This window comes from Xenopus laevis, chromosome 1L (genome assembly GCF_017654675.1).
Source record: "Xenopus laevis strain J_2021 chromosome 1L, Xenopus_laevis_v10.1, whole genome shotgun sequence".
Classification (NCBI taxonomy): Eukaryota; Metazoa; Chordata; class Amphibia; order Anura; family Pipidae; genus Xenopus; species Xenopus laevis.
The window spans coordinates 27476685-27501330 of record NC_054371.1 but is presented as its reverse complement, the minus strand read 5'-3'; the positions used below and the strand labels follow the sequence as shown (position 1 = coordinate 27501330).

The 24646-nt window shown below is 43.3% G+C and overlaps 1 protein-coding gene across 1 annotated transcript; it reads left to right on the top strand.

Moving 5' to 3' along the window:
• The first annotated feature begins 15 nt into the window (after positions 1–15).
• zbtb49.L (zinc finger and BTB domain containing 49 L homeolog) lies at positions 16–23384 on the top strand. The gene is given in 8 exon segments (NM_001092536.1): positions 16–40; positions 4591–4760; positions 6301–7511; positions 9009–9055; positions 9176–9249; positions 16987–17069; positions 20171–20332; positions 22564–23384. Coding segments are annotated over 7 exon segments (2361 nt in total). The 5' UTR covers positions 16–40; positions 4591–4608; the 3' UTR covers positions 23196–23384.
• Positions 23385–24646: the final 1262 nt, after the last annotated feature.

Here is a 24646-nt window from a genome sequence, read left to right as displayed (position 1 = left end):
TGCTTTGGTCATGGTGTTCCAGTTCCTGTAAACATAGTGGGTAAGTGAGGCGCCTTCCACTCAGCGTTGTCAGGGTTCAGTCGTACTGCCTTGAGGTAAATGTCCTCATTGTTAATACGAGGAAACAAGTCTGTATTTACATAAGGTATTAATGGCTACTACCGGCTCCTTCCACTGTATAGAGAGGAAGGGATATCCTGTTATATGGTGACCCTCATAAATCATCAGGGTAACTCATTATTCATCCCTAACCTGTAGGCTGAGTCCCAGAGTACAGAAAACTTGCTTCTGCCTTTATTGGACAATCTAAAGGTCACATTTACCTCTTGTACAAAAGATTTTGCCTGGTCATGTGATTTCAGAAAGAGACAGCACTTAAGGGGGCAGATTTACTAAAGGTTGAAGTGACTAACGCTAACCAAGATTCGCCAGCGTTACCGTTTTCAGGGGCTTTCGTCGATTTACTAACGGGCGCAGGCGTCATTTCGCTAACGAAGGAGACAGACGCAAGCGGTGATTCGCGCACTATCGCCAGGCGAATTTTCGCTTTGTCTATTGGACATTACTCCGCAAGATGTGGCTTTTACTGAACGTTACCTCTTTCGCCAGACTTGCCTTCACCAGCTCAGACCAGGGAAGTGCACTGGAGTGTATAGATCTTCCTCAATCTTCTGTTACTTACAGGCCCGGACTGGCAATCTGTGGGTTCTGGCAAATGCCAGAGGGGCTGCTATAAGGGCCATAGAAAGTCACTATTTAGTAGGGATGCACCGACTCCAGGATTCGGTTCGGTATTCGGCCAGGATTCGGCCTTTTTCAGCAGGATTCGGATTTGGCCGAATCCTTCTGCTGAACCGAATCATAATTTGCATATGCAAATTAGGGGCGGGGAGGTAAATCACGTGACTTTTTGTCACAAAACAAGGAAGTAAAAAATGTTTTCCCCTTCCTACCCCTAATTAGCATATGCAAATGAGGGTTTGGTTCGGTATTCGGCCGAATCTTTCGTGAAGGATTCGGGGGTTTGGCCGAATCCAAAATAGTGTATTTAGGTGCATCCCTAGTATTTAGTGGGCTGGTAGGGGCTGATTGGGCCTCTGTTTACGTGAAATGCCAGTTCCTATTTTAATTCTCAGTCCAGCCCTGGTTATTGACATCATATTTTTTAGTGGAAAAAGTTTCTAAGTCCAAAAAACGCTGGGGTACCCGGGTTCCCCCATACATTTTCTAACATATGGAACATAAACTATACAGTGGGCTCATGTGTAGGGCATTATAACAGCTCTATTTTATTTATTAAGGTTCCCTGGACTTGTGTAATGTATTTACTGCAACATATATGTCCATGAAACTTTAGATTTCCCGCCAAATGCAAATTAGCCTAAGCGAAGACGTCTAATAAAGTTGAGCTTTGAACGCTAGCGCATCTTCCGTTTGATTTCCTCGCATTGCCGAAGTAACACTAGCGAAGATTCGCCAGCGTTTGGCACCCTGGACTCAACTTCGAATTTTAGTAAATTCGCTCTGTCTGATGAATTTTCGCCTGGCGAACTGTTGTGATGGCTGCAAAGCTGTCACTGGCAATTTTTCACCGCTTATTAAGGTTACACCCTAGGATGGGTGTGGGGCAGTGTGACTTGGATTTTACAATTATTCTTATCTCTACCAGGCAGTTGTTATCTTGTGTTAGGGAGCTGCTATCTGGTTACCGTCCCAGCTTTTTATTCAACAGCTCTCCAGTTTGCAATTTCAGCAAAAAAATTCAGTCTGGCTGCTAGGGTCCACATTGCCCTAGCAACCATTCATTGATTTGAATAAGAGACTAGAGTATGAATAGGAGAGGCCTGAATAGAAACAGGAATTATAAAAAGTAGCAATATCAATACATTTGTAGCATTACAGAACATTTGGTTTTTTTTTTTTTGATGGAGTCAGCGACCCCCCATTTGAAAGCAGGAAAGAGTCAGAAGAAGACAGCCAATTATTCAAAAAGTATAACAATAAATAATGATGACCAGTCGCTTAGATCTGGCCATTATATTACATACTAAAAGTTAAAGGGATACTGTCATGGGAGAAAGTTTTTTTCAAAACGCATCAAATAATACAATTTTTTATTTATAAAAAAAAAAAAATTAATTAGCCATTCTATAACTGTTAACTTTAAGGGGTTGTTCACCTTTAAATGAACTTTTAGTATGATGTAGAAAGGGGTATTGTGAGATAATTTGCAATTGGTTTTCATTTTACTATTATTTGTGTTTTTTTTGAGTTATTTAGCTTTTTATTCAGCAGCTCTCCAGTTTGCAATTTCAGCAATCTGGTTGCTAGGGTCCAAATTACCCTAGCAACCATTCATGGATTTGAATAAGAGCCTGGAATATGAATAGGAAAGGCCTGAATAGAAAGATGAGTAATAAAAAGTAGCAATAAAAATAAATGTGTAGCCTTACAGAGCATTTGTTTTTAGATGGGGTCAGTGACCCCGATTTGAAGGCTGGAAAGAGTCAAAAGAAAAAGTCAAATAATCAAAAAACTATAAAAAAAAATAAATAATGAAGGACATTTCAAAAGTTGCTTAGAATTAGCCATTCTATAACCTACTAAAAGTAAACGTAAAGGGGAAATACCCCTTCAAAGGTGAACAACCCTTTAAAAAAAAAGTCCAATATATTGCTCCACTCCTCTTGTGTATCTCTAAAACTGCCATTTTTTTTGCATGATCACAGCAATGCAGTCCCTTCTCAAGCAATAAACTGGTAGATCCCCTTGAATTCAGGCTCCGTGTGAACACCAGTCATAGGCAACCAGTTAAAGGATTAGTAACTCAAAAAAAAAATGAAAGTGTTTTAAAGGGGAAGGAAACCTAGTCGGCGAAAAACACCCACCCCCCCCCCCCACCCGTTTGTTGCCCACCCTCCCTCCTCCCCCCTGGCCTACCCGTCCCGCTGGGCAGCGTCTGATAGTCCAGGGAGTTCATAGACGACATCTTCTTCCACGCGATCTTCTTCCTACTGTGAACGGCGCATGCGCAGTAGGATCATTTCGCCGGTACGATCTACGTGACTTTTGGCGCATGCGCAGTAGGTCTGTATCGGCGAAATGATCCTACTGCGCATGTCGTCTGTGAACTCCCTGGACTGGACCTGCGCAGAAGGGTAAGTAACAAGTTAGGGGCATTTGCCCAGCGGGATGAGTAGGCCAGGGGGGAGGAGGGAGGGTGGGCAACAAACGGGTGGGGGGTTTGCGCCGACTAGGTTTCCTTCCCCTTTAAAGTAATGAAAATATAATGTACTGTTGCACTGCACTGGTAAAACTGATGTGTTTGCTTCAAAAACACTACTATAGTTCATATAAATAAGCTGCTGTGTAGCTATGGTGGAAATTGACAAAAGACTATATGGCACAGGTTAAATAGTGGATAACAGATAACACCATTATGTTCTACAGAGCTTATCTGCTGTGTAACCTGAACCTTTTTTCCTGAATGGCTGCCCCCATTGTTACACAGCAGCTTATTTAAATAAACAATACTAGTGTTTCTGAAGCAAACACAACAGTTTTACCAGGGCAACACTGAATTATATTTCTATTCCTTTAATTTTTTGATGTTGCTGTTCCTTTAAGCATCTCTGGGTATGAATGGTTCTCAGGAGAGCAGTATATCACGAATGATTCCGGAATAATGGTGGATAGAGAGGGTAGAATTAAGAAAATGGTAATGTTGGGGTTTTTGAGAGTGAAGGGAAAGGAAACTTAGTCCAATATTTGCTTGAAAGCCCATCTTGTTTATAAATGACATGGATTTATCTCACTGCTTTTTTGCCTTTTGAATGTGCCCTTGTCTTCTGTGATACCGTGCCTTTTCATCAGTCGTTTTCTAGTTTATTTTCAGAAATGTAATAAAGGTTTCCTTTTGATTCCAGTGTTATGCAGACTAGGTCGGCGCCCTGAACTCCTGTGCTTTACTTTATTTTTTATTACATTTTATGTCCTGTGATTAAAGCTTGATTTCATTGCTCCTTGTAAATAGGATGGTTGTGATCAAGCTCCATAAGTATAGCTTAACATTATTACCTGCAACCTTAACAGTAACCATTATGTGAAAGAACACGATATTGCATTAAAAAAAACATTGTGCAAGAACAAAATATACCGTTGTGCTGTATAATGCTGCCATCATAGTTCTTCTTATATAGTTTCCTGGTTCTCAGAGAGAATACCAAGTCTCTAAAAGACGGAAGCCTCCTCTGGAGACACTACACTACACTTGAAAAAGGATCCATGGAGATCCAAAACATGTCGTGTTAATAAATATTTTGCAGCAAAGTCTGCTGAATTGCGTGCTCCATCCTATCCTCTCTTTATATATTTTATTGGTCAGACTGGTGTTGCCTAATTTATGAAAGAGAGCAGCAACACATGGTGGATTTCGTTAGAACAAACCTGTCTTGTTCACAATTATGTAAGCCTGATCATAATTTCAGTTTGTGATGCTCAAAATGGGTGAGGTCTGGGTGCCATGCTAAGTCTGCCAATCTTGGTTTAGTGTGTATAAACCCAATTGACCGCTTTCTTTTCTTTTGGCAGTTGCAACTCATATCCAGTATGGACCATGCAGCCAATCACAGCTGCCACCTCCTCCAGCAACTGCATGAACAGCGGATCCAGGGACTGCTCTGTGACTGTATGCTTGTGGTGAAAGGAGTCCGTTTTAAAGCACATAAAAATGTCTTGGCTGCATTTAGCCAGTACTTCAGGTAAGTACCAGCTCTATATTCTGATTTCCATAAAGCAATGCTGGCCCATTCCTATGAAAAGGTTCAGAACAGTGCAGGACCTTGCACACCCTGCAGAATGAAAGAGACGCCTGGTGCACAAGGGTAGAGGCTCGGCCACCTCACCGCAAGATACAACAAGAAAAAATCCGATGGCACACAGGACTGCAGGAAATCTTGCAAAGCGGTTTGTAAGTGCAACGTTTCGGGGAATAAAACCCCTTTGACAAATTTTGAAGATTTCCTGGAGTCCTGCGTGCCATCGGATTTTTTCTTGCCGTTCCTATGAAAAGCCATAGGAGTGTGTCAGCGTTGATAGAAAACAATGTGCACTACTTTTCTCCTGACAAACATTCCCCCCAAAGTAGTCCCAGCCCAGCAGTACTTCTTACACAATCAGGATGGAGGGCTGTGGTCTTCTTCCTGTGGTCACGTTAGGGGATCCTTCTAAAGGCTAGAGCAGGGATCCCCAAACATTTTCACCCGTTAGCCACATTCAAATGTAAGAAGGGTTGAGGAGCAACATAAGCATGAAAATAGTTCCCAAGGATGTCAACGAAGGGCTGTGATTGGCTGCCTACAGGAGGCTCTATTTGCCAATACAACTATTTATTTATGCAACCAAAAGTTTCATCTAAGCCTGAAATTCAAAAATAAGCACCTGCTTTGAGCAACATCCAAGGGTTTGGGGGGCAACAGGTTGCTCACGAGCTACTGGTTGGGGATCACTGGGCTAGAGTATGAATGAAAGAGACTCTACCCAACCTATTTTCCCACCTAGCACATTGCTTGAAATATTTTTCTCACTTTCTTGGCGCTATAATTCACATATATAGCGAAAAATGCTTATTGTATGTTTTACAGCTATGGGACCTGTTATCCAGAAAGCTCGGGACCTAGGGGGTTTTCCGGATAACTGATCTTTCCGTAATTTGGATGGTCATACCTTAAGTCTACAAGAAAATTATGTAAACATTAAATAAACCCAATAGACTGGTTTTGCTTCCAATAAGGATTAATTATATCTTAGTTGGGATCAAGTACAAGTTACTGTTTTATTATTGCATAGAAAAAGGAAATCATTTTTAAAAATTTGGATTATTTGATTATAATATAGTCTGTGGGAGAAAGCCTTTCCGTAATTCGAGCTTTCTGGATAATAGGTTTCCAAATAACGGATGCCATACCTGTACAACCATATGGCATGGCTGAGGAGCTCTGTTAGTCTCTCACCCTCAGAACATTATGGAGGGTTTATATGCTTGTGTCCCATCACCGACGAATCAGTAAATTCAGTTTTGGTAAACTTGCTTCTATCTGTAGCAGGAAAGTGTAGCTGTATAGCTTACAAAACATAATTATCTAGGATTATGCTAAATGGCGTAGTGCTTTTGACACTTTAGCCAACATGGGTAGCGTTTTGGCTAAACCACAGATTACATGGATTTAGAAAGGCACTGTTGTTCATGATAACTGCTCTTCGTTGAACTTCATGGCGTCTTATTTTTTTTTTTTTTGACAGATCATTGTTCCAGAATGCTTCAAGCCAGAAAAACGATGTCTTTCATTTGGACATTAAAAACATTGGTGGCATTGGACAAATTCTCGACTTTATGTACACCTCTCATTTGGACCTCAATAACGACAACGTACAGGTGATGTTGGACGTTGCACAGTGTCTTCAAGTGCAAAATGTGCTGAGTATGTGCTACAGCTTCTTAAAACTGGCCAACCCCGTGGAGCCGGCCTCATCTACACCATGCAGTGGGCCTTTGTCTCTCCCCAGCACATGCCCCGGCGTGTACTCTAATCCTATATCAAATCAGCAGCTCAGCCCTCCGTTACTTCAGGACATTGTAACAGAAGAGAGACATTCCAATGTGGTGCAAACCCTTAGGGAGACTGCCCCTTTAAATGAGGTATCGAAAGCTGCATTGACTCCTTTAAATGAAATGAAAGAAATTCAGCTGAAACACTTAAATCAGCCATATAAGTTGCGAGACTTTTATAGCAAGCTTTTCTACAAGGAAATCGCTGATAAGGTCCTAGAACAGGCGGCAGCACCCAGTTTAGAACAAGCGGCAGCACTCAATTTAGAAGAAGCGGCAGCACCCACCTTAGAACAAGCAGTATCCACCAACTTAGAACAATCGGCAGGACCCAACTTAGAACAAGCGGCAGCATCCGCCAACTTAGAACAAGCGGCAGCACCCAGCATAGAACAGGCCACAGCTCCGAACATGTGCATGGATCAAAATGCCATAGAAACTCAGCCTTGGGATTTCAATCATTCCGCACCCATTTTGGAGCCATCCAAATCTCTATCACCTCTTCCTCTGGAACCTCTGCCTGCATTCTCCCATACGTTTGTCACCAACGTGGACTCTGAACACTCAGCGCTAAAGTTTCCAGAACAGATGCAGCTTAAAAAAGCAGTCCATTTAAAAAAATTAAATATGCTCCGGTCACAAAAAGCAGCCGAGGGATCTTCTCAACCAGAGAATGCCTTGCAAAGTACAACAGAGTCTGTGTGTTCTGGGGAAAAGGTGTTAGAAGCCCGTGACAGAGGTTTATTGGAAAAGGAATCGGCGAGTGGGATTTTTGAAAGTCTCGGTGACACTTTAGCTCCAGCTGAGGGAGTAATCTCCACCAACAAACACTACTTCTGTGATATATGTGGCAAGGGCTTTAGACACCCAAGCAATCTGGAACAGCACAAACGTTCTCATACAGGTATAGTGAGGTAAAGGGTTCAGGTGCAAACTAATAGCAGGAAGAAACTGGTTACAAGTTTGGCATGCATTAACGGAAAATCTGTTTTCTCATGTAAAAATATATCTCTGCTATTTCTGCTTATTGTGTGCAAAGAAATGATTCTTTGCATTTTTATACACAGGGAAGTGTAGTGTGTTGTATTTGCTGGCCTCAGTAGTGCTAATCTTCAACTTTTTTCATTGCTCAAAAATGGGAAGTCTAGAGTACTGTTGGTGTCTTATCTAGTACCCAATATCAGGAAAGCTATCCCCCAAGAGATCAATTTTATGCAAATAATTCAAAAATGTTGTTAATGACTTGCTGATAACGAAGTTGCATGAAAAATACAATTAAGCCAGCACTCACCAGGAACTCCAATCTCCCATTTAGTAATCAGGTGCACGTCATTCGGTGTCCACTCCAACGACTTTGAATATCAACACTCACTGTAGCAGACAGCACCAACAGAAATATTTGTTTAAAAAGCCTCTATTGTGCTTTTCTTAGGCTTTGTGATCAGGACAGTTACAACGTTTCAAGCCAAACAATAAAGGCTTTTTAAACAAATATTCCTGTTGGTGCTGTCTGCTACAGTGTATGTTGATAAAACGAAGTTGCATGAATCCATATATGCAAATTAGGGGCGGGAAAGGAAAAAGTGGGAAAAAATATTTCACTTCCTTGTTTTGTGATAAAGTCATGTGATTTTCCTTTCCACCCTTAATTTGCATATGCACTTGTTTTTAACAAGTGGTACTGCTTGAAAAAAAATATTGGGGATATAATATTTATTAAATATTTCATATTTATAGTTTCTTTTCCGCACTGGATTCCATCTCAGAAAAGAATTGCCATAACCGTTTCTGGCCACCTTGGTAGAATGGAGGAGCAAGTATTCAGAGAAGTAAATCAAAAGTTTTCCTCATTAGTTTATTGATCCCAGAGGCCACCTTTACCGCTGGCAGAGAAGGAGTTAAATATGTCAGAGGGGAATGTACTTTGTGGGCTGTAAACTGCTTAGAGTATATATTTATTAAGTTATTTTGCAATGAAATGAAATGGAAATCATTTTGCGAATCCATTCAGTGTATACATTTTCATACTTTATTTTCAGGCAAATTGGAACAGATCATTGTTAAATATGACTATGAAGATTTTCATTCATCCAGGTCATAGTTGAATTGAAGAAGCTGCTCGGATGAGTAGTGAAACGTCTTCATTGATTACTCAGCAAGTCCAGTTGTTTTTAGAGTGACCTATACTAGATATCATTGTTAAACCCCCCCCCCCCCCGAGGCCTCCCTTCCCCCATCCCGAACTGCAACATTGGGGACCACAAATAAGGCCCTATTTGCCTACCCAGTTATAACAGTATCAGGGGTCCCCAATGGGTCTGTTTAGGAGGAGGATGGTTTTTTAATAAACGTTGCTTTTTCCATTGAGTTTGTATTAATACTATTTTCTCATGTATTCTAGGTGAGAAACCCTTTGAATGCAGCATCTGTGGGAAGCACTTCTCACAGGTAAAATTATTTTCTCTGCATTGTACAATAAAAGCAAAGTATAGCAAGTATAGTAGGGATATTTCCATTGAACAACTTTTCATTGTTGTGTGTCACATTAATTAATTTAATATTTTGTAGGCTGGCAATCTTCAGACTCATTTACGTCGGCACACTGGTGAAAAACCTTATATATGTGAGATTTGTGGCAAAAGGTATGCATTGCACTTATTTATTTTTCATTAATATATATTCAGTATATACTGAGCATTTGTAGGGATACAAGTACAACCTGAACCCTACTGTCAGGGAGCCGGGAGCTCCCTCCAGGGAGGTAGTCGGGATCAAGGAGGAAGCCTTCTTGAGGGTGCAAGGTCGCGGTGTCCAAGGGGTTAATCCAGAGAGTAGTCAGAATCCAGGCAAGAGTTCAGGGGCAGGCAGATAACAGCAAAGGCCAGGCAGGGGTCAAGGATAATAATCAGGATCAGGATAAGGAATATTAGCACACAGGGAACCCAGGAAATACTTAGGGCAAGGTTTCCTATACTTGGGCGCCATCCTGGCGTCTAAACAGGCTTTTTATTTGAATTTGGCGCCTTAATGACGTCATTGACGTCCTTGCGCCGACGTCGGCGCACTGACGTCATCGCGCCGGCGCCGCTTACCCACGTGGCGGCCATGGGCGCCGCCATCTTGGGAGCGACGCCGGCAGGAGAGGACGCGCCGCCCGGAGCTCCTGGGCCTGCTCCGGGCGGCGATCGTTACAGTACCCCCCCCTTCACGGGGGGCCTCCGGACCACCAGGACTTGGCTTCTGGGGAAACTTGGAATGGAACTCCCTCACCAGACGAGGAGCATGGACATCAGAGTATCCTTCCCAGGAGCATTCTTCAGGGCCAAAGCCCTTCCACTTGATGAGGTACTGAAGAGACCCCCTGGAGATTCTGGAGTCAAGGATCTTCTCCACTTCATATTCTTGTTGACCATCCACAGAGATAGTAGGAGGAGGAGGCTGGACAACAGAAAAGCGGTTGGAGGTAGCGGGTTTCACCAAGGAGACATGAAACACGTTGGGAATTCGCATCTCAGGAGGAAGCTGAAGTCTGACAGCCACAGGATTGATCACCTCCAGGATGGAAAAAGGACCTACGAACCTCGGACCCAACTTAGGAGATGGTACCTTCAACCGAATGTTCCTGGAAGACAACCAGACTTTATCACCGACCTTGTAGGGAGGAGAAGGTCTACGTCTACGATCTGCAAACGTCTTAAGAACCAGAGCACTCTTCTCCAGATTGGACTTGGTTGCGGCCCAAATAGCAGACATGTGGGCTGCATGGTCATCAGCGGCCGGAACATCGGACAACACAAAGTCTTGTGGGAAGGCTTGAGGATGTTGACCATACACCGCCATAAATGGGGACCTTCCAGTGGAAGTGTGGCAGGCATTGTTATGAGCAAATTCCGCCCACGGGAGGAGATCAGACCAATCATCTTGACAAAGGGAAACGTGGTTCCTCAAGAACTGTTCCAGGGCTTGGTTGACACGTTCAGCTGCCCCATTCGTCTGCGGGTGGTATGCAGATGAAAACTGAAGAACAATTCCCAGGTCTTTGCATAGGGAACGCCAGAACTTGGCAGTAAACTGTGTGCCTCTATCGGAGACGATCTCCACCGGGAAACCATGCAGGCGGAAGATGTACTGGATAAATAGCTGGGACAACTCCACCGCAGAGGGCAACTTCTTCAGAGGGATGAAATGGGCCATTTTGGAGAAACGATCAATGACAACCCAGATCACCGTGTTCCCACAGGAGGGAGGAAGTTCGACAATGAAGTCCATGGACAGGTGGGTCCAGGGACGGGAAGGAACTGGCAAGGGCTGTAGTAACCCACTGGGGCGGGAGTGGCTTGACTTAGATGTGGCACAAACATTACAAGCAGCAACAAAGTCTTTCACATCTTTGCGGATATCAGGCCACCAGACCAGGCGTCGTAAGAGTTCAAGAGTTTTAGCTGGGCCAGGGTGTCCGGCTTGCCTGGAGCAATGGGTCTGTTGCAGGATAGGCAGACGCAGCTCAGGAGGAACAAATGCCATCCCAATGGGAGTACCGGAAGGAGCAGAAGACTGACCAGCCAGGATTTGGTCGGCAAACTGTGGATACAGGGAGGCAATAATCTTGACTGGAGGGATGATTGGCTCTTGTCTCTCAGGAGAGCGGTCCACCGGAGTGAAGCTACGAGACAAGGCATCGGCCTTCCGATTCTTGGAGCCTGGGCGATAAGTCAAGATAAAATTAAATCGAGAGAAGAAGAGAGCCCACCTTGCCTGTCTGGGGTTTAGCCTCTTGAGGGACTGGATGAACTCGAGATTCTTATGATCGGTGTAAATCTGAACAGGAATCAGAGAACCCTCCAAGAGGTGACGCCATTCTTCAAGGGCGAGTTTAACAGCCAAGAGTTCTCGGTTCCCGACATCGTAGTTCTGCTCTGCGGACGAGAACTTCTTGGAGAAATAAGCACAGGGGTGCAACTTCCCATCAGCGGGGTGTCTCTGAGACAGGATGGCTCCGGCTCCGACTTCAGAAGCATCAACTTCGATGCAGAAGGGTAGTTCAGGATTGGGGTGTCGGAGGACAGAAGCGGACGTGAAGGCCTCTTTCAAGGACTGAAAAGCATCAATGGCAGATGGAGGCCACAAGCTGGGTTTACCCCCTTTCCGGATGAGGGCCAGGATAGGTGCAATGCGGGAAGAGAACCCCCGGATGAACTGCCGATAGTAATTAGCAAATCCGATAAATCTCTGGATTGCCTTGGTACACAGCGGGAGAGGCCACTCCTGGATGGCAGACACTTTCACGGGATCCATCTCAAATCCCTCAGGAGAGATAATGTATCCTAGGAAGGGGATCTTAGACACCTCGAAGACGCACTTCTCCAACTTGGCGAAGAGAGAGTTCTTCCTCAAACGAGAGAGTACCTCCTTCACCTGGGAGCGATGGCTTTCTAGGTCTTTAGAAAAGATCAGGATGTCGTCCAGGTACACGACTACGAACCTTCCTAGGAGATCCCGGAACACATCGTTAACAAACTCCTGGAAGACGGCAGGGGCATTGCAAAGGCCAAAGGGCATAACGAGATATTCATAGTGCCCGTCACGAGTGTTGAAAGCCGTCTTCCATTCATCACCCTCACGGATGCGAATGAGGTTGTACGCCCCACGGAGATCCAACTTAGTGAAGATTTTAGCCCCCTTCAATTGGTCAAAGAGTTCGGCAATCAAGGGCAAGGGATACCGGTTCTTAACCGTAATCTTATTAAGACCCCGGTAGTCGATGCAAGGACGAAGGCCTCCATCCTTCTTTTCCACGAAGAAGAATCCAGCCCCGGCAGGAGAGGTAGAAGGGCGAATAAACCCCCGCTGAAGATTTTCTTGGATATACTGCTTCATAGCAGTGGTCTCCGCTGGAGAGAGAGGATAAGTACGACCTCTAGGGGGCATGGTTCCAGGCAGGAGATCGACAGGACAATCGTATTGTCGATGTGGAGGAAGGAATTCTGCAGACTTCTTACAGAACACATCAGCGAATTCCTTGTAAAAGGGGGGTAGAGTCTTCAGATCAGACAAAGAGATATTCACCCTCCGGAGGGGTTCAGCAGGAAGGCAGTGCTGCTGGCAAAATGGGCTCCAACGGGAAATCTGTCCTGCGGACCAATCAATGGAAGGATTATGCAGGCGCAGCCAAGGAAGACCCAACACAACTGGAACGGATGGGCAGGAAATAATTAGGAACGAAAGTCTTTCTTTATGCAATGTCCCAACCTGCACAGGCAATTCCCCAGTCGTCATGGAGATAAATTCATCCTCCAGGGGTCTGTCGTCAATGGCTGTGACTCGGAGAGGAGTAGACAATGGGAATAAGGGAACTTCCAAGTGTTTGGCGAACAGAGCGTCCATGAAGTTCCCAGCAGCTCCAGAGTCAATGAAAGCAGAGCCAACAATAGTCTTAGTGGCTAGGCGAATCTGTAAAGGAAGGAGAAACCTGTGAGTGTTCTCTTGAGACTTTGGAGTAGTGCCCCCTACATGTGTTACCCTAGATATACCTCGGGGAACAGAACTCGTGGGCTTCGCTGGACAAGAATTCGCAAAATGAGACTGTCCGCCACAATACAGACATAAGCCAGCCATTCGTCTACGGAGTCTTTCTTGTTCAGAGAGACGAGCCCTTCCAACCTGCATCGGTTCCTCCGGAGGAGAAGGAGGAGCTTGAGCAGCTGGAGTTTGCAAGAGAGGTCTCTGGAAGCGAGGTGCCAACACGGGTTGAAATCGTTTACAATGCTCCCTCTCTACTTGATGCTCTCTGAGACGAGTGTCCACTTTAATGGACAGTGCAATCAGATCTTCCAGCAGATCAGGGAACTCCCTGGAGACAAGATCATCTTTAATGCGAATAGACAGACCTTGATAGAATACGGCCTTATAGGCATCGTCATTCCAGGAAGTTTCAGCCATCAAAGTTCTAAAGTCAATAGCATAGTCACTGACGCTGCGGTTTCCCTGTCGGAGTTGCAGGAGACGAGAAGGAGCATTAGTGACCCGACCCGGGGCATCAAACACAGTACGGAATGTTTGCAGAAAAGCCTTGGCATCAAAAGTCAGTGGAGAATTCTTCTCCCAAAGAGATGTTGCCCACTCAAGCGGTTTGCCCACCAAACGAGACATTACATACCCCACCTTGGAACGTTCATTGGGGAAGTGTGAGGGTTGAAACTCGAACTGGATCTGGCACTGTGTAGCAAAACCTCTGCAGGCCTGTGGGTCCCCACTGAAGCGAGGAGGAGGCGGAATACGAGGCTCACCAGACGAGAAACCTGTGTTAGATGAGACGTCCGCCAAGGGAGGATTTGCAGCCGCTTGGGAAGCAGGAGGCGCTGGAGGCACTCGGGAGAGAAGGGTATCGAGTGCCTGTGCAATGTGGTACTGCTGGGCTTCATATTCCTCCATGCGGGATGCCAGTCCGCGGAGCGCTCGTCCGACATCAGGCGTAGCTTCCTCAGTAGGATCCATGGCCCAAGTATAATGTCAGGGAGCCGGGAGCTCCCTCCAGGGAGGTAGTCGGGATCAAGGAGGAAGCCTTCTTGAGGGTGCAAGGTCGCGGTGTCCAAGGGGTTAATCCAGAGAGTAGTCAGAATCCAGGCAAGAGTTCAGGGGCAGGCAGATAACAGCAAAGTCCAAAGGCCAGGCAGGGGTCAAGGATAATAATCAGGATCAGGATAAGGAATATTAGCACACAGGGAACCCAGGAAATACTTAGGGCAAGGTTTCCTATACTTGGGCGCCATCCTGGCGTCTAAACAGGCTTTTTATTTGAATTTGGCGCCTTAATGACGTCATTGACGTCCTTGCGCCGACGTCGGCGCACTGACGTCATCGCGCTGGCGCCGCTTACCCACGTGGCGGCCATGGGCGCCGCCATCTTGGGAGCGACGCCGGCAGGAGAGGACGCGCCGCCCGGAGCTCCTGGGCCTGCTCCGGGCAGCGATCGTTACACCTACGCATACTGGTGCTCTGAAGAGTAGGTCGGAAAAAACTTGAATAATGAATCACATATTCACCTGGTTGTGCAGGCTGCATGTGGCTGCTGGGTAAGGGTATTTGGCCTGGGAAGTAGCAGTTATAGTAGGGAGAGATGGTGCCTATAGTAACAGTGGGATAATAGTCTCTGGGAAGGGAGTGTGACTGTGGGATAGCAGGTATAGTAGGGAGAGATGGTGCCTATAGTAACAGTGGGATAATAGTCTCTGGGAAAGGCGTGTGACTGTAGGATAGCAGGTATAGTAGGGAGAGATGGTGCCTATAGTAACAGTGGGATAATAGTCTCTGGGAAGGGAGTGTGACTGTGGGATAGCAGGTATAGTAGGGAGAGATGGTGCCTATAGTAACAGTGGGATAATAGTCTCTGGGAAGGGAGTGTGGCTGTGGGATAAAAGGTATAGTAAGGAGAGGTGGTGCATATAGTAACAGTGGGATAACAGTATCTGAGAAGTGGCTGTGGGATAGCAGTTATAGTAGGGAGAGATGGTGCTTATAGTAGCAGTGGGGAGAATAGTCTCTAGGAATGGACTGTGACTGTGGGATAGTAGGGATAGTGGGATGATAGTCTATGGTAAGGGAGTTTGGCAGTGGGGTAGCAGGTATAGTAGGGGCAGGTGGTGCCTATAGTAACAGTGGCATAATAGTCTCTTGGAAGGTAGTGTGGCTGTGGGATAGCAGGTATAGTAGGGAGAGATAGTGCCTATAGTAACAGTGGATAATTGTCTCTGGGAAGGAAGTGTGACTTCGAGATAACAGGCATAGTAGGGAGAGATGGTGCCTATAGTAACAGTGGGATAATAGTATCTGGGAAGGGACTGTGGCTGTGGGATAGCAGGTATAGTAGGGAGAGATGGTGCCTATAGTAACAGTGGGATAATAGTCTCTGGGAAGGGAGTGTGGCTGTGGGATAAAAGGTATAGTAAGGAGAGGTGGTGCATATAGTAACAGTGGGATAACCGTATCTGAGAAGTGGCTGTGGGATAGCAGTTATAGTAGGGAGAGATGGTGCTTATAGTAGCAGTGGGGAGAATAGTCTCTAGGAATGGACTGTGACTGTGGGATAGTGGGATTATAGTCTATGGTAAGGGAGTTTGGCAGTGGGGTAGCAGGTATAGTAGGGGCAGGTGGTGCCTATAGTAACAGTGGATAATAGTCTCTGGGAAGGAAGTGTGACTTCGAGATAACAGGCATAGTAGGGAGAGATGGTGCCTATAGTAACAGTGGGATAATAGTATCTGGGAAGGGACTGTGGCTGTGGGATAGCAGGTATAGTAGGGAGAGATGGTGCCTATAGTAGCAGTGGGATAATAGTCTCTGGGAAGGATTTTACTATTGAGTGCTGTTCTTAGATCTATCAGGCAGCTGTTATCTGGTTACCTTCCCAAGAGAGAGGGTGATATTACTCCAACTTGCAGTAAAGAGTGACTGAAGTTTATCAGAGCACAAGTCACATGACTGGGGGCAGTTGGGAAACTGACAATATGTCTAGCCCCATGTCAGATTTCAAAATTAAATATCAAAAAATCTGTTTTTTTGTTTTTTTTTTTTGATAAACTGATTTCAGTGCAGATTTCTGCTGGAGCAGCACTATTAACTGATGTGTTTTGAAAAAAAAAAATAATAATATGGCCATAGACATGCAGCTTATAGCCCGTGTCGGCGGAACGATCGCTTGTAACAATCTTCCGACCTGCAACTAACCATTCAGATTAATAAAAAGTAGTAAAACATCTATGGCCAGCTTTAGTCCTTGCAGGTGTTTTAATAAATTTATTCTTATCGCTGCTGCTAGACTCTTTCATGTTTCTCATCACCCCTCTTTAGCTGCTCCCCTTTATAAATTCCTGCATTGGCTCCTAGTCCTCCTCACAAATCACATTCAAAGTTTAACACTCAGATTCAAGACAAATAATTAATAATAATAATAAGCCCTATCCCCCTCCCACATCTTTTGCTCTGATTTCAAGTTACACTACTTTACTTGCCCTATGCTGGACTCATTGTAACTCAGCAGTAACTTTTTAATGGAAACTCAACAGTTTAACGCTCTGCTGAATCGCCATAAGTAAGACCGTTTTACATTTACAGTAGAACCCCCATTCCAGGGGGTCCAGGAAAATGTAAAATCAAGGAAATGTATTATCCATAATATATAGGTGGGAGCACAAAACAACAATGTAAAATGAGGTAAGACTTTAAATTAGGAGATGTAAAATGAAGGTTCTACTGTATATAAATATTGACCCACATCATCTGTTTGGGCCTCAGGCACCAATTAATAAAGCCCTCTGTATCCAACACATCATAACATGTGCACCAATTTTGGCAAATCAGAAACTATTTTTATTTTTTTCCAGATTTACATTTTCGGCTGATGTTCAGCGCCACATTGTTATCCACACTGGCAAAAAACCCCACTTGTGTGATATCTGCGGCCGAGGTAATTTCACTACTGTTGTAGCAGGGCAGCAAAGGACAAATAATGCAATACTGCGTAATGCAGTATATTATGTGTGTAACAAATATATCTCCAGCACCATAGGCTTCTATTTAAAGGTGAGTGAAGGGGAATGATGTCGTAAAATCTACATCTTCAACAGACAACACAACGCTGCATTGGTGCCTTTTAACAAGACAAGGAAAGGGAATTCACTGGGGCATGCCAAAATGTTATCCAATTCTGTTATCCAGGGCTTTTCCAGATAACTCATCATTCTGTAATTTGGATCTTCATACCTCGTCTACTTGAAAATCATGTAAACGTTAAATAAACCCAATAGACTGGTTTTCTTCCAATAAGGATTCATTTGTATTATTTGGATGAAATGGAATCTATGGGAGATAGCCTTTCCGTAATTTGGAGCTTTCTGAATAAGGGGTCTCCAGATAATGGATCCCATACCTGTACTAATTTTTATTGCCGTTCCAGTAGTCCTTTCAGGAAAAAAATGCACTTTCTTTGTGCTTTAATTGTGTTGCTATTTCATGGGATTATGAAGAGCTCCTGTTAAATACACATTTCATCACATAAGGCTTATATCATGCCAAATAGGCTCCATAGAATCTCCCATATATATGTAGACGAGTATCCCATGTTTCACCAGTCCCCAGAACACCTTTTTCCCATGGTCTGGGCTTGTACTAAATTGAACCACTTCTGGTCCTCTGTAACAATTTATATCTCAAATAATGGACCTGCCAATTTCACTAGATCCCCAGGTAACCTTGCTCAATCAGGTACAGGATCTAGCCCCAACAAAAGCAGAAAGAATTCTAATATCTATACTGCTAGCATATGCCAAGAAATGTATTAACAATGAGTGGAAACAACCCAAAACCTCACAAGAGCTCCCTTTGGAAGTCCTTAGTCCTTACCCCTGTACAGATTGATCTATACTAGACTGGGCTGCCCAGACAAGTATATAAAATGTTGGTCATCCTGGTTGGATCTGATTAACTGACCCCTCAAATTAGAGTCCTGCAGCGGGTCGGGTACCTGCGGGTTACCCGCAAGAAAAAGGGCGCCCTGCGGAATGAGGGGAGGATTTTAAAGTTTTACAAAACTTGTTTCTCCGCCCACTTTTGATGACATCACTTCTGGTTTGTAGCACCATCACTTCCTGTTTGATGGTGGTCGGCAGGTTGCCAGTCCAGTTCGGGTAGCGGATCAAAGTGGGTAAATATGCAAGTTGCGTTTTGGGTAGCGGGCTGTGGGTTCGCGTCGGGTCCAGGTCTTAGAAATTGGTTCCGCGCAGGACTCTACCTCAAATCCAGAGCTTACTTTGGAAGTCCTGAGTCCCTACTCCTCTACAAATTGATCTATACTAGACGGGGCTGCCCAGACAAGTATCTAAGAGTTTGGTCATCCTAGTTGGATCTGATTAACTGACCCCTCAAATCCATTCTACCACAACCTTCCCCAAGTATAAAGAATCCGCCCCGGATATTGACCCCTTCAAGTAACAGCACGGACAACATACCGTATATACTCGAGTATAAGCCGTCCCGAGTATAAGCCGAGGTACCTAATTTTACCTCCAAAAACTGGGAAAACTTATTGACTCGAGTATAAGCCTAGGGTGAGAAATGCAGCAGCTTCTGGTAAATTTCAATCCAAAAATTTAGGGTTTCTGCTCCCATTGGAGGTGCCGGCGACCATTCTTGGACACCGACGAATATTCTTGGAGACTATTCTTGGACACCGGCCACTATTCTTAGACGGCGGCGGCTGTTTTTGCGCTTAAGCCGAGGTAGAGTTTTTTAGCATATTTTGGGGGCTGAAAAACTCGGCTTATACTCGAGTATATACGGTAGTCGACATAGGGATACTTTATTCCATATTTCACTCAGATTGCATGTTTTGTTGTGTTTGGGATTTTAATTTCTTGTTTCAGTTATTGTTAAAACGTACAATGCTTGCAATATTCCCTTGGAGACTGACCATTACTAGTCATAAATGTACACTGTTTTTTGCTACCTTAGTTTAACCTCAATGTACCATTAGGCAATCCTAATGTAAGGGAATGATGCCGATATGTTTCATGTTATTTCATGTTAATATCTTATTCATTAAATAGCGCCCACCTATGACATACAGTAGAACCCACATTTTTCAGGGGACCAGGAAAAAATGATGTAAACTCCGGGAAAATGTAAAATCAGGGAAACTTAACTTTTTCTTCAAGTACTGAAAGGATATAAGCACAGGAGTCTATTTTAATTGAGATACAATATTTACTGTATCAAATGAAAAGTTTACCCCCAAAATTAACACTTAAGCAACTCTTAACTGTAACAGGAAGAAGTGTGGAAGCACAAGACAGAACTCTGTCTGTTAATTGGCTCATGTGACCTAACATGTATGGTTTGTTTGTGTGCACAGTGAATCATACGATCCCAGGGGGCTGCCGTTATTTTTTTAAAATGGCAGTTTTCTATTTATGATTACCCAATGGCACATACTACTAAAAAAGTATAATATTATGAAAATGGTTTATTTACATGAAGCAGGGTTTTACATATGAGCTGTTTTATGCGATATCTTTTTATAGAGACCTACATTGTTTGGGGGTATAGTTTTCCTTTCATAACAAATGTTAAACATTGCAGCGTTAATGTTACACTATAGGGGGCATGTGCAAGCAATAACAACAACCTAAACAATAAGTGATTGGTGAAGGGGCAGACTAATTGGAATTGACAATTTACAGGCAGAACCATGGCAAAATATACATCTGGTTAGTATTTTAAACCTTTATTTCAGAAATAATAACATTCATAGAGGACAACATTTTGATGCGAAATCCAGGAAAACATTACTTAAAATCAGGGAAATGCAACCATTGAAATGCATTCTAAATTGGCAGGACCACTTAAAAAAAAATGTAAAATGCTGCAAAACTTAAAATCAGGGTACTTTAAAATCGAAGTTTCACTGTATGTCACTGACATAAGTCTTGTACTAACAGGAAAAAGGCCTTTGGTCTCAGAATAAATGGTGCGACCTCTAGACCTGTCTCATTCATTTCTCTGTGCTGCTAGGTTTCAGCAATGTTAGTAACTTGAAAGAACATGAGAAAATCCATGTGTCAGATAAAATATACACCTGTGATGAGTGCGGCAAGTCCTTCAATATGCACCGGAAGCTCATCAAGCACAGAATCAGTCACACAGGCAAGAAACCTTACAACTGCTCAACTTGTGGTAAGTTGCAAATATTTCCCGTTAACTAGTCCAATCAAAGGATTATGGGATCATTTCTTTCTATTCAACATTCATTTATTAACTCAGGCAATTGTCTCCCACTATGTAATGGGACACTGGATTCTGGATGGCGGTATTTTTGACCATTCGTCCATACAAAATCTCTGCAGTTCAGTTAAATTTGATGGCTGCCGAGCATGGACAGTCTGCTTCAAGTCATCCCATAGATTTTCCATGATATTCAAGTTGGGGGACTGTGACGGCCATTCCAGAATATTGTACTTCTCCCTCTGCATAAATGCCTTTGTAGATTTCCAAGTGTGTTTAGGGTCATTGTTGGAATATCCAACCCCTGCGTAACTTCAACTTTGTGACTGATGCTTGAACATTATCCTGAAGAATTTGTTGATATTGAGTTGAATTCATCCCTGAATTAGCCCCACAGCATGATGGAACCTCCACCAGATTTGACAGTAGGTAGCAGGTGTTTTTCTTGGAATGCGGTGTTCTTCTTCCGCCATGCAAAGCACTTTTGTTTATGACCAAATAACTCAATTTCTGTCTCATCAGTCCAAAGCACTTTGTTCCACAATGATTGGCTTGTGTAAATGAGCTTTTGCATACAAAAAGTGACTGTTTGTGGCGTGAGTGCAGAAAGGCTTCTTGCTCATCACCCTGCCATACAGATGTTCTTTGTGCAAATTGCGCTGAATTGTAGAATGATGTACAGATGTTCTTGCAGGTCTTTGGAGGTGATCTTTGGGTTGTCTGTAACCATTCTCACAGTCCTCTGCATATGCCGCTCCTGTATTTTTCTTGGCCTGCCAGACCTGAGTTTTACAGCAACTGTGGCTGTGGCCTTCCATTTCCTGATTACATTCCTTACAGTTAAAACTGACAGTTTAAACCTCTGAGATAGCTTCTTGTAGCCTTCTCCTAAACCATGATACTGAACAATCTTTGTTTTCAGATCTTTTGAGAGTTGCTTTGAGGATCCCATGCTGTCACTCTTCAAATGAGAGTCAAACAGAAGCACAACTTGCAATTGGCCACCTCAAATACCCTTTCTCATGATTGGGCACACCTGCCTTTGAAGTTCAAGGCTTAAAGGGATACTGTCATGGGAAAACATGTTTTTTCCAAAATGTATCAGTTAATAGTGCTGCTCCAGCAGAATTGTGCACTGAAATCCATTTCTCAAAAGAGCAAACAGATTTTTTTATATTCAATTTTGAAGTCTGACATGGGGCTAGACATATCGTCCGTTTCCCAGCTGCCCCAGTCATGTGATTTGTGCCTGCACTTTAGGATGGAATTACTTTCTGGCAGGCTGTTATTTCTCCTACTTAATGTAACTGAATCAGTCTTAGTGGCACTTGGCTTTTACTATTGAGTGCTGTTCTTAGATCTTCCAGGGAGCTGTTATCTGTGTTAGGGAGCTGCTATCTCGTTACCTTCCCATTGTTCTGTTGTTAGGTTGCTGGGGGGGAAAAGGGAGGGGTGATATCACTCCATGCAGTAAAGAGTGACTGAAGTTTATCAGAGCACAAGTCACATGACTGGGGGCAGCTGGGAAATTGACAAGATGTCTAGCCCCATGTCAGATTTCAAAATTGAATATAACAAAATCTGTTTGCTCTTTTGAAAAATGGATTTCAGTGCAGAATTCTGCTGGAGCAGCACTATTAACTGTCTTTTGAAAAAAAAACATGTTTTCCAATGACCGTATCCCTTTAACGAGCTAATCCAATCAGTTTGGTGTTGCCATTAATCAGTATTGAGCAGTTACATGCATTCAAATTAGCAAAATGACAAAGTTACCCAGATTTTTGCACAGGCAGTTTTTCACATTTGATTTAATTAAATACAACTGAATGCTGCTTCACTAAAAAATCTTTGTTCAGAAAACACCCCAGTACTCCTGGGAAATGAAAGACATACCACTGTTATCTTTTTTGCTGAAAGAGGAGTAAATTATATTGCAGGCTGAGAGGGGTTTCACTTAAAAATGAGCCCTTATGTCAGCAGGTACATGAGCAAGTTAAAATAAAGAGGAGACAGACAAATGGTATAGTGGAAGGTGAATGACCACGCAAATATTATCTTTACATTGTGGGCCAAATGATCAGATACCACGTGAAGTTAAGTGCAGGAAATCCTACACGTTAGCTTTTTTTTTTTTTTTAGACATTATTACATTTATTTTTTTAAAAAATATTTTCATTTCCTAGGTAAAAAGTTTGCAGGTTCTGGTGATTTACAGAGACACGTTAGAAGTCACACAGGAGAAAAGCCATACACCTGTGACATTTGCAGTAAAAACTTCAGCCGTTCTGCTGTCCTGAGGCACCATAAAATGACGCACCGTAAGGCTGCCGAGAATGACCAGAATGCACCAGATAAGCCGCCCAACCCAACAAGCTTAGAAAAATCTCAAAATATGGAAACGCTGACCCAGGGCACGGCTGCTACTTTAATACCCGATCCTTGTCATTCAGTGGAAAATACCAGAACTGAGGGTGGTACCATAAGTACGTATTGCAAACTGCCGACCATTATGCACCAGCATGAACTGAATGGGGCCAAAAAACTGACCGACGATCAGGGCTCCAAACCTCATGCGCACTGTTATACATTCCCAGAAGTAGAAGTCGCAGAAGTGGAAGTCGCAATGACCGAAGAAAACCTGCATTCTAACATGATCCGATCTTCCTTAGTAGCTCTGGATAACTGCGCTGAGCCCGCGGGTAACCGTGCAGCCTCGAATGTTTACAAAAACACTGATGCCCCTTTATACACCAGCATGACACTGTGGGGCTTGTCTATGAAGACTTTGCAAAACGAAAGTGAGCCGGACCAGTAATGACATCTTTTTTTTATGCAAATGTCTTTAGAAAATGCAATATTTGGTTACTTAAAGGAGAAGGAAAGGCTAAATATAAGTAAGCTTTATCAGAAAGGTCTATATAAATACACCGGTAAACCCTCAAAGTAATTCTGCTCTGAGTCCTCTGTCAAAAGAAACACAGTATTTCTTTCCCTCGATTGTGTACACATGGGCTTCTGTATCAGACTTCCTGTTTTCATCTTAAATCTACAGGGCTAGGGCTTGAGCATGCTCAGTTTGCTCCTCTCTTCCCCTTCCTTTTCCCCTCTCCCTGCTATAATCTGAGCCATGAGTGAGCAGGCAGGAAGTGATGTCACACCAAGCTAATATGGTAGTTGTTAATCCTAAACAAACAGAGAGAGCTTCTAGAGCTGTATGGTAAAGTATTCTACAGAATAAATATAGCGTTATAGCTTGTACTATTGTCGCTAATCTATTGGCAATAAACTGCTTCAGTAGCTTTCTTTCTCCTTTAATAGACATTAAGAGGCACATTTATCAAGGGTCGAATTTCGAATTCATGTGAGTTTTTTTAAACTCCCTTAAATTCTAATTTATTCGAAATTTGACTTGCCGAAATGTATTAATAAAATCACATTTTTAAAACTTAAACTACCCAAAAACTAGAATTCGATTCGATCAAACCCGATCTCCAAATTGATCCTTGGACCTCTCTCATTGACGTAAACACCAATTTGGCAGGTTTTACTTGGCGAATATTCGAATTCTTAAAGGGCCAGAGTATGATAATCTAGAAAATGAAATTACAATTTTTTTAAAAAAAAAAACTCAAACCGAATTTGAATAATTCCGTAGTCTAGTTTGAGAGGTTTGACCATAGAAATTTTTAAAATTTTATTAGCCATCCATTGGTTGAAATGCTGCTGCTTTAGTCATATTTTACTCTTGGACAACATGTTTCCAGTGCATTAACTGTTGGTGTGACCATGAATGCTCTTGAAAGGCTGGCGAGTTATGGTTGTATAATGTGTTTAAAAGAATACAAAGGCCATTTATATAACTAGTTCCTCCCTCTGTCTTGGTACCTGTTAAAAAAAATGCACAGTAGTGCAGCAAGGTTGGTGGCCTTCATGTGTGGCTACTTAAAGGAGACATTTTGTGTAAAAATAAGATACTGTATGTACCAATGCGTTATACTCATTTATATATAGAAGAATTTTGTGTTTTTTAAAAAAAAGTAGTGTAGTAGTAGCAGGCTGATTTGAATATTTCTGCAAAAACTCTTAATATTTCTTCCACTTCCTGCTTCCTGAATTCCCAGGCTGTGCAGGGGAGCTGGCGGACTGCACTGTAGGACAGGAACCAATCAGCAGCTAGCAGGACCTGATAGGGAAACATGGTTAGAGAGCTGAAGCAACCCTTCTGGATTTTCTGTTTCTTTCTAGGTAGGTACTGGATAGATTATA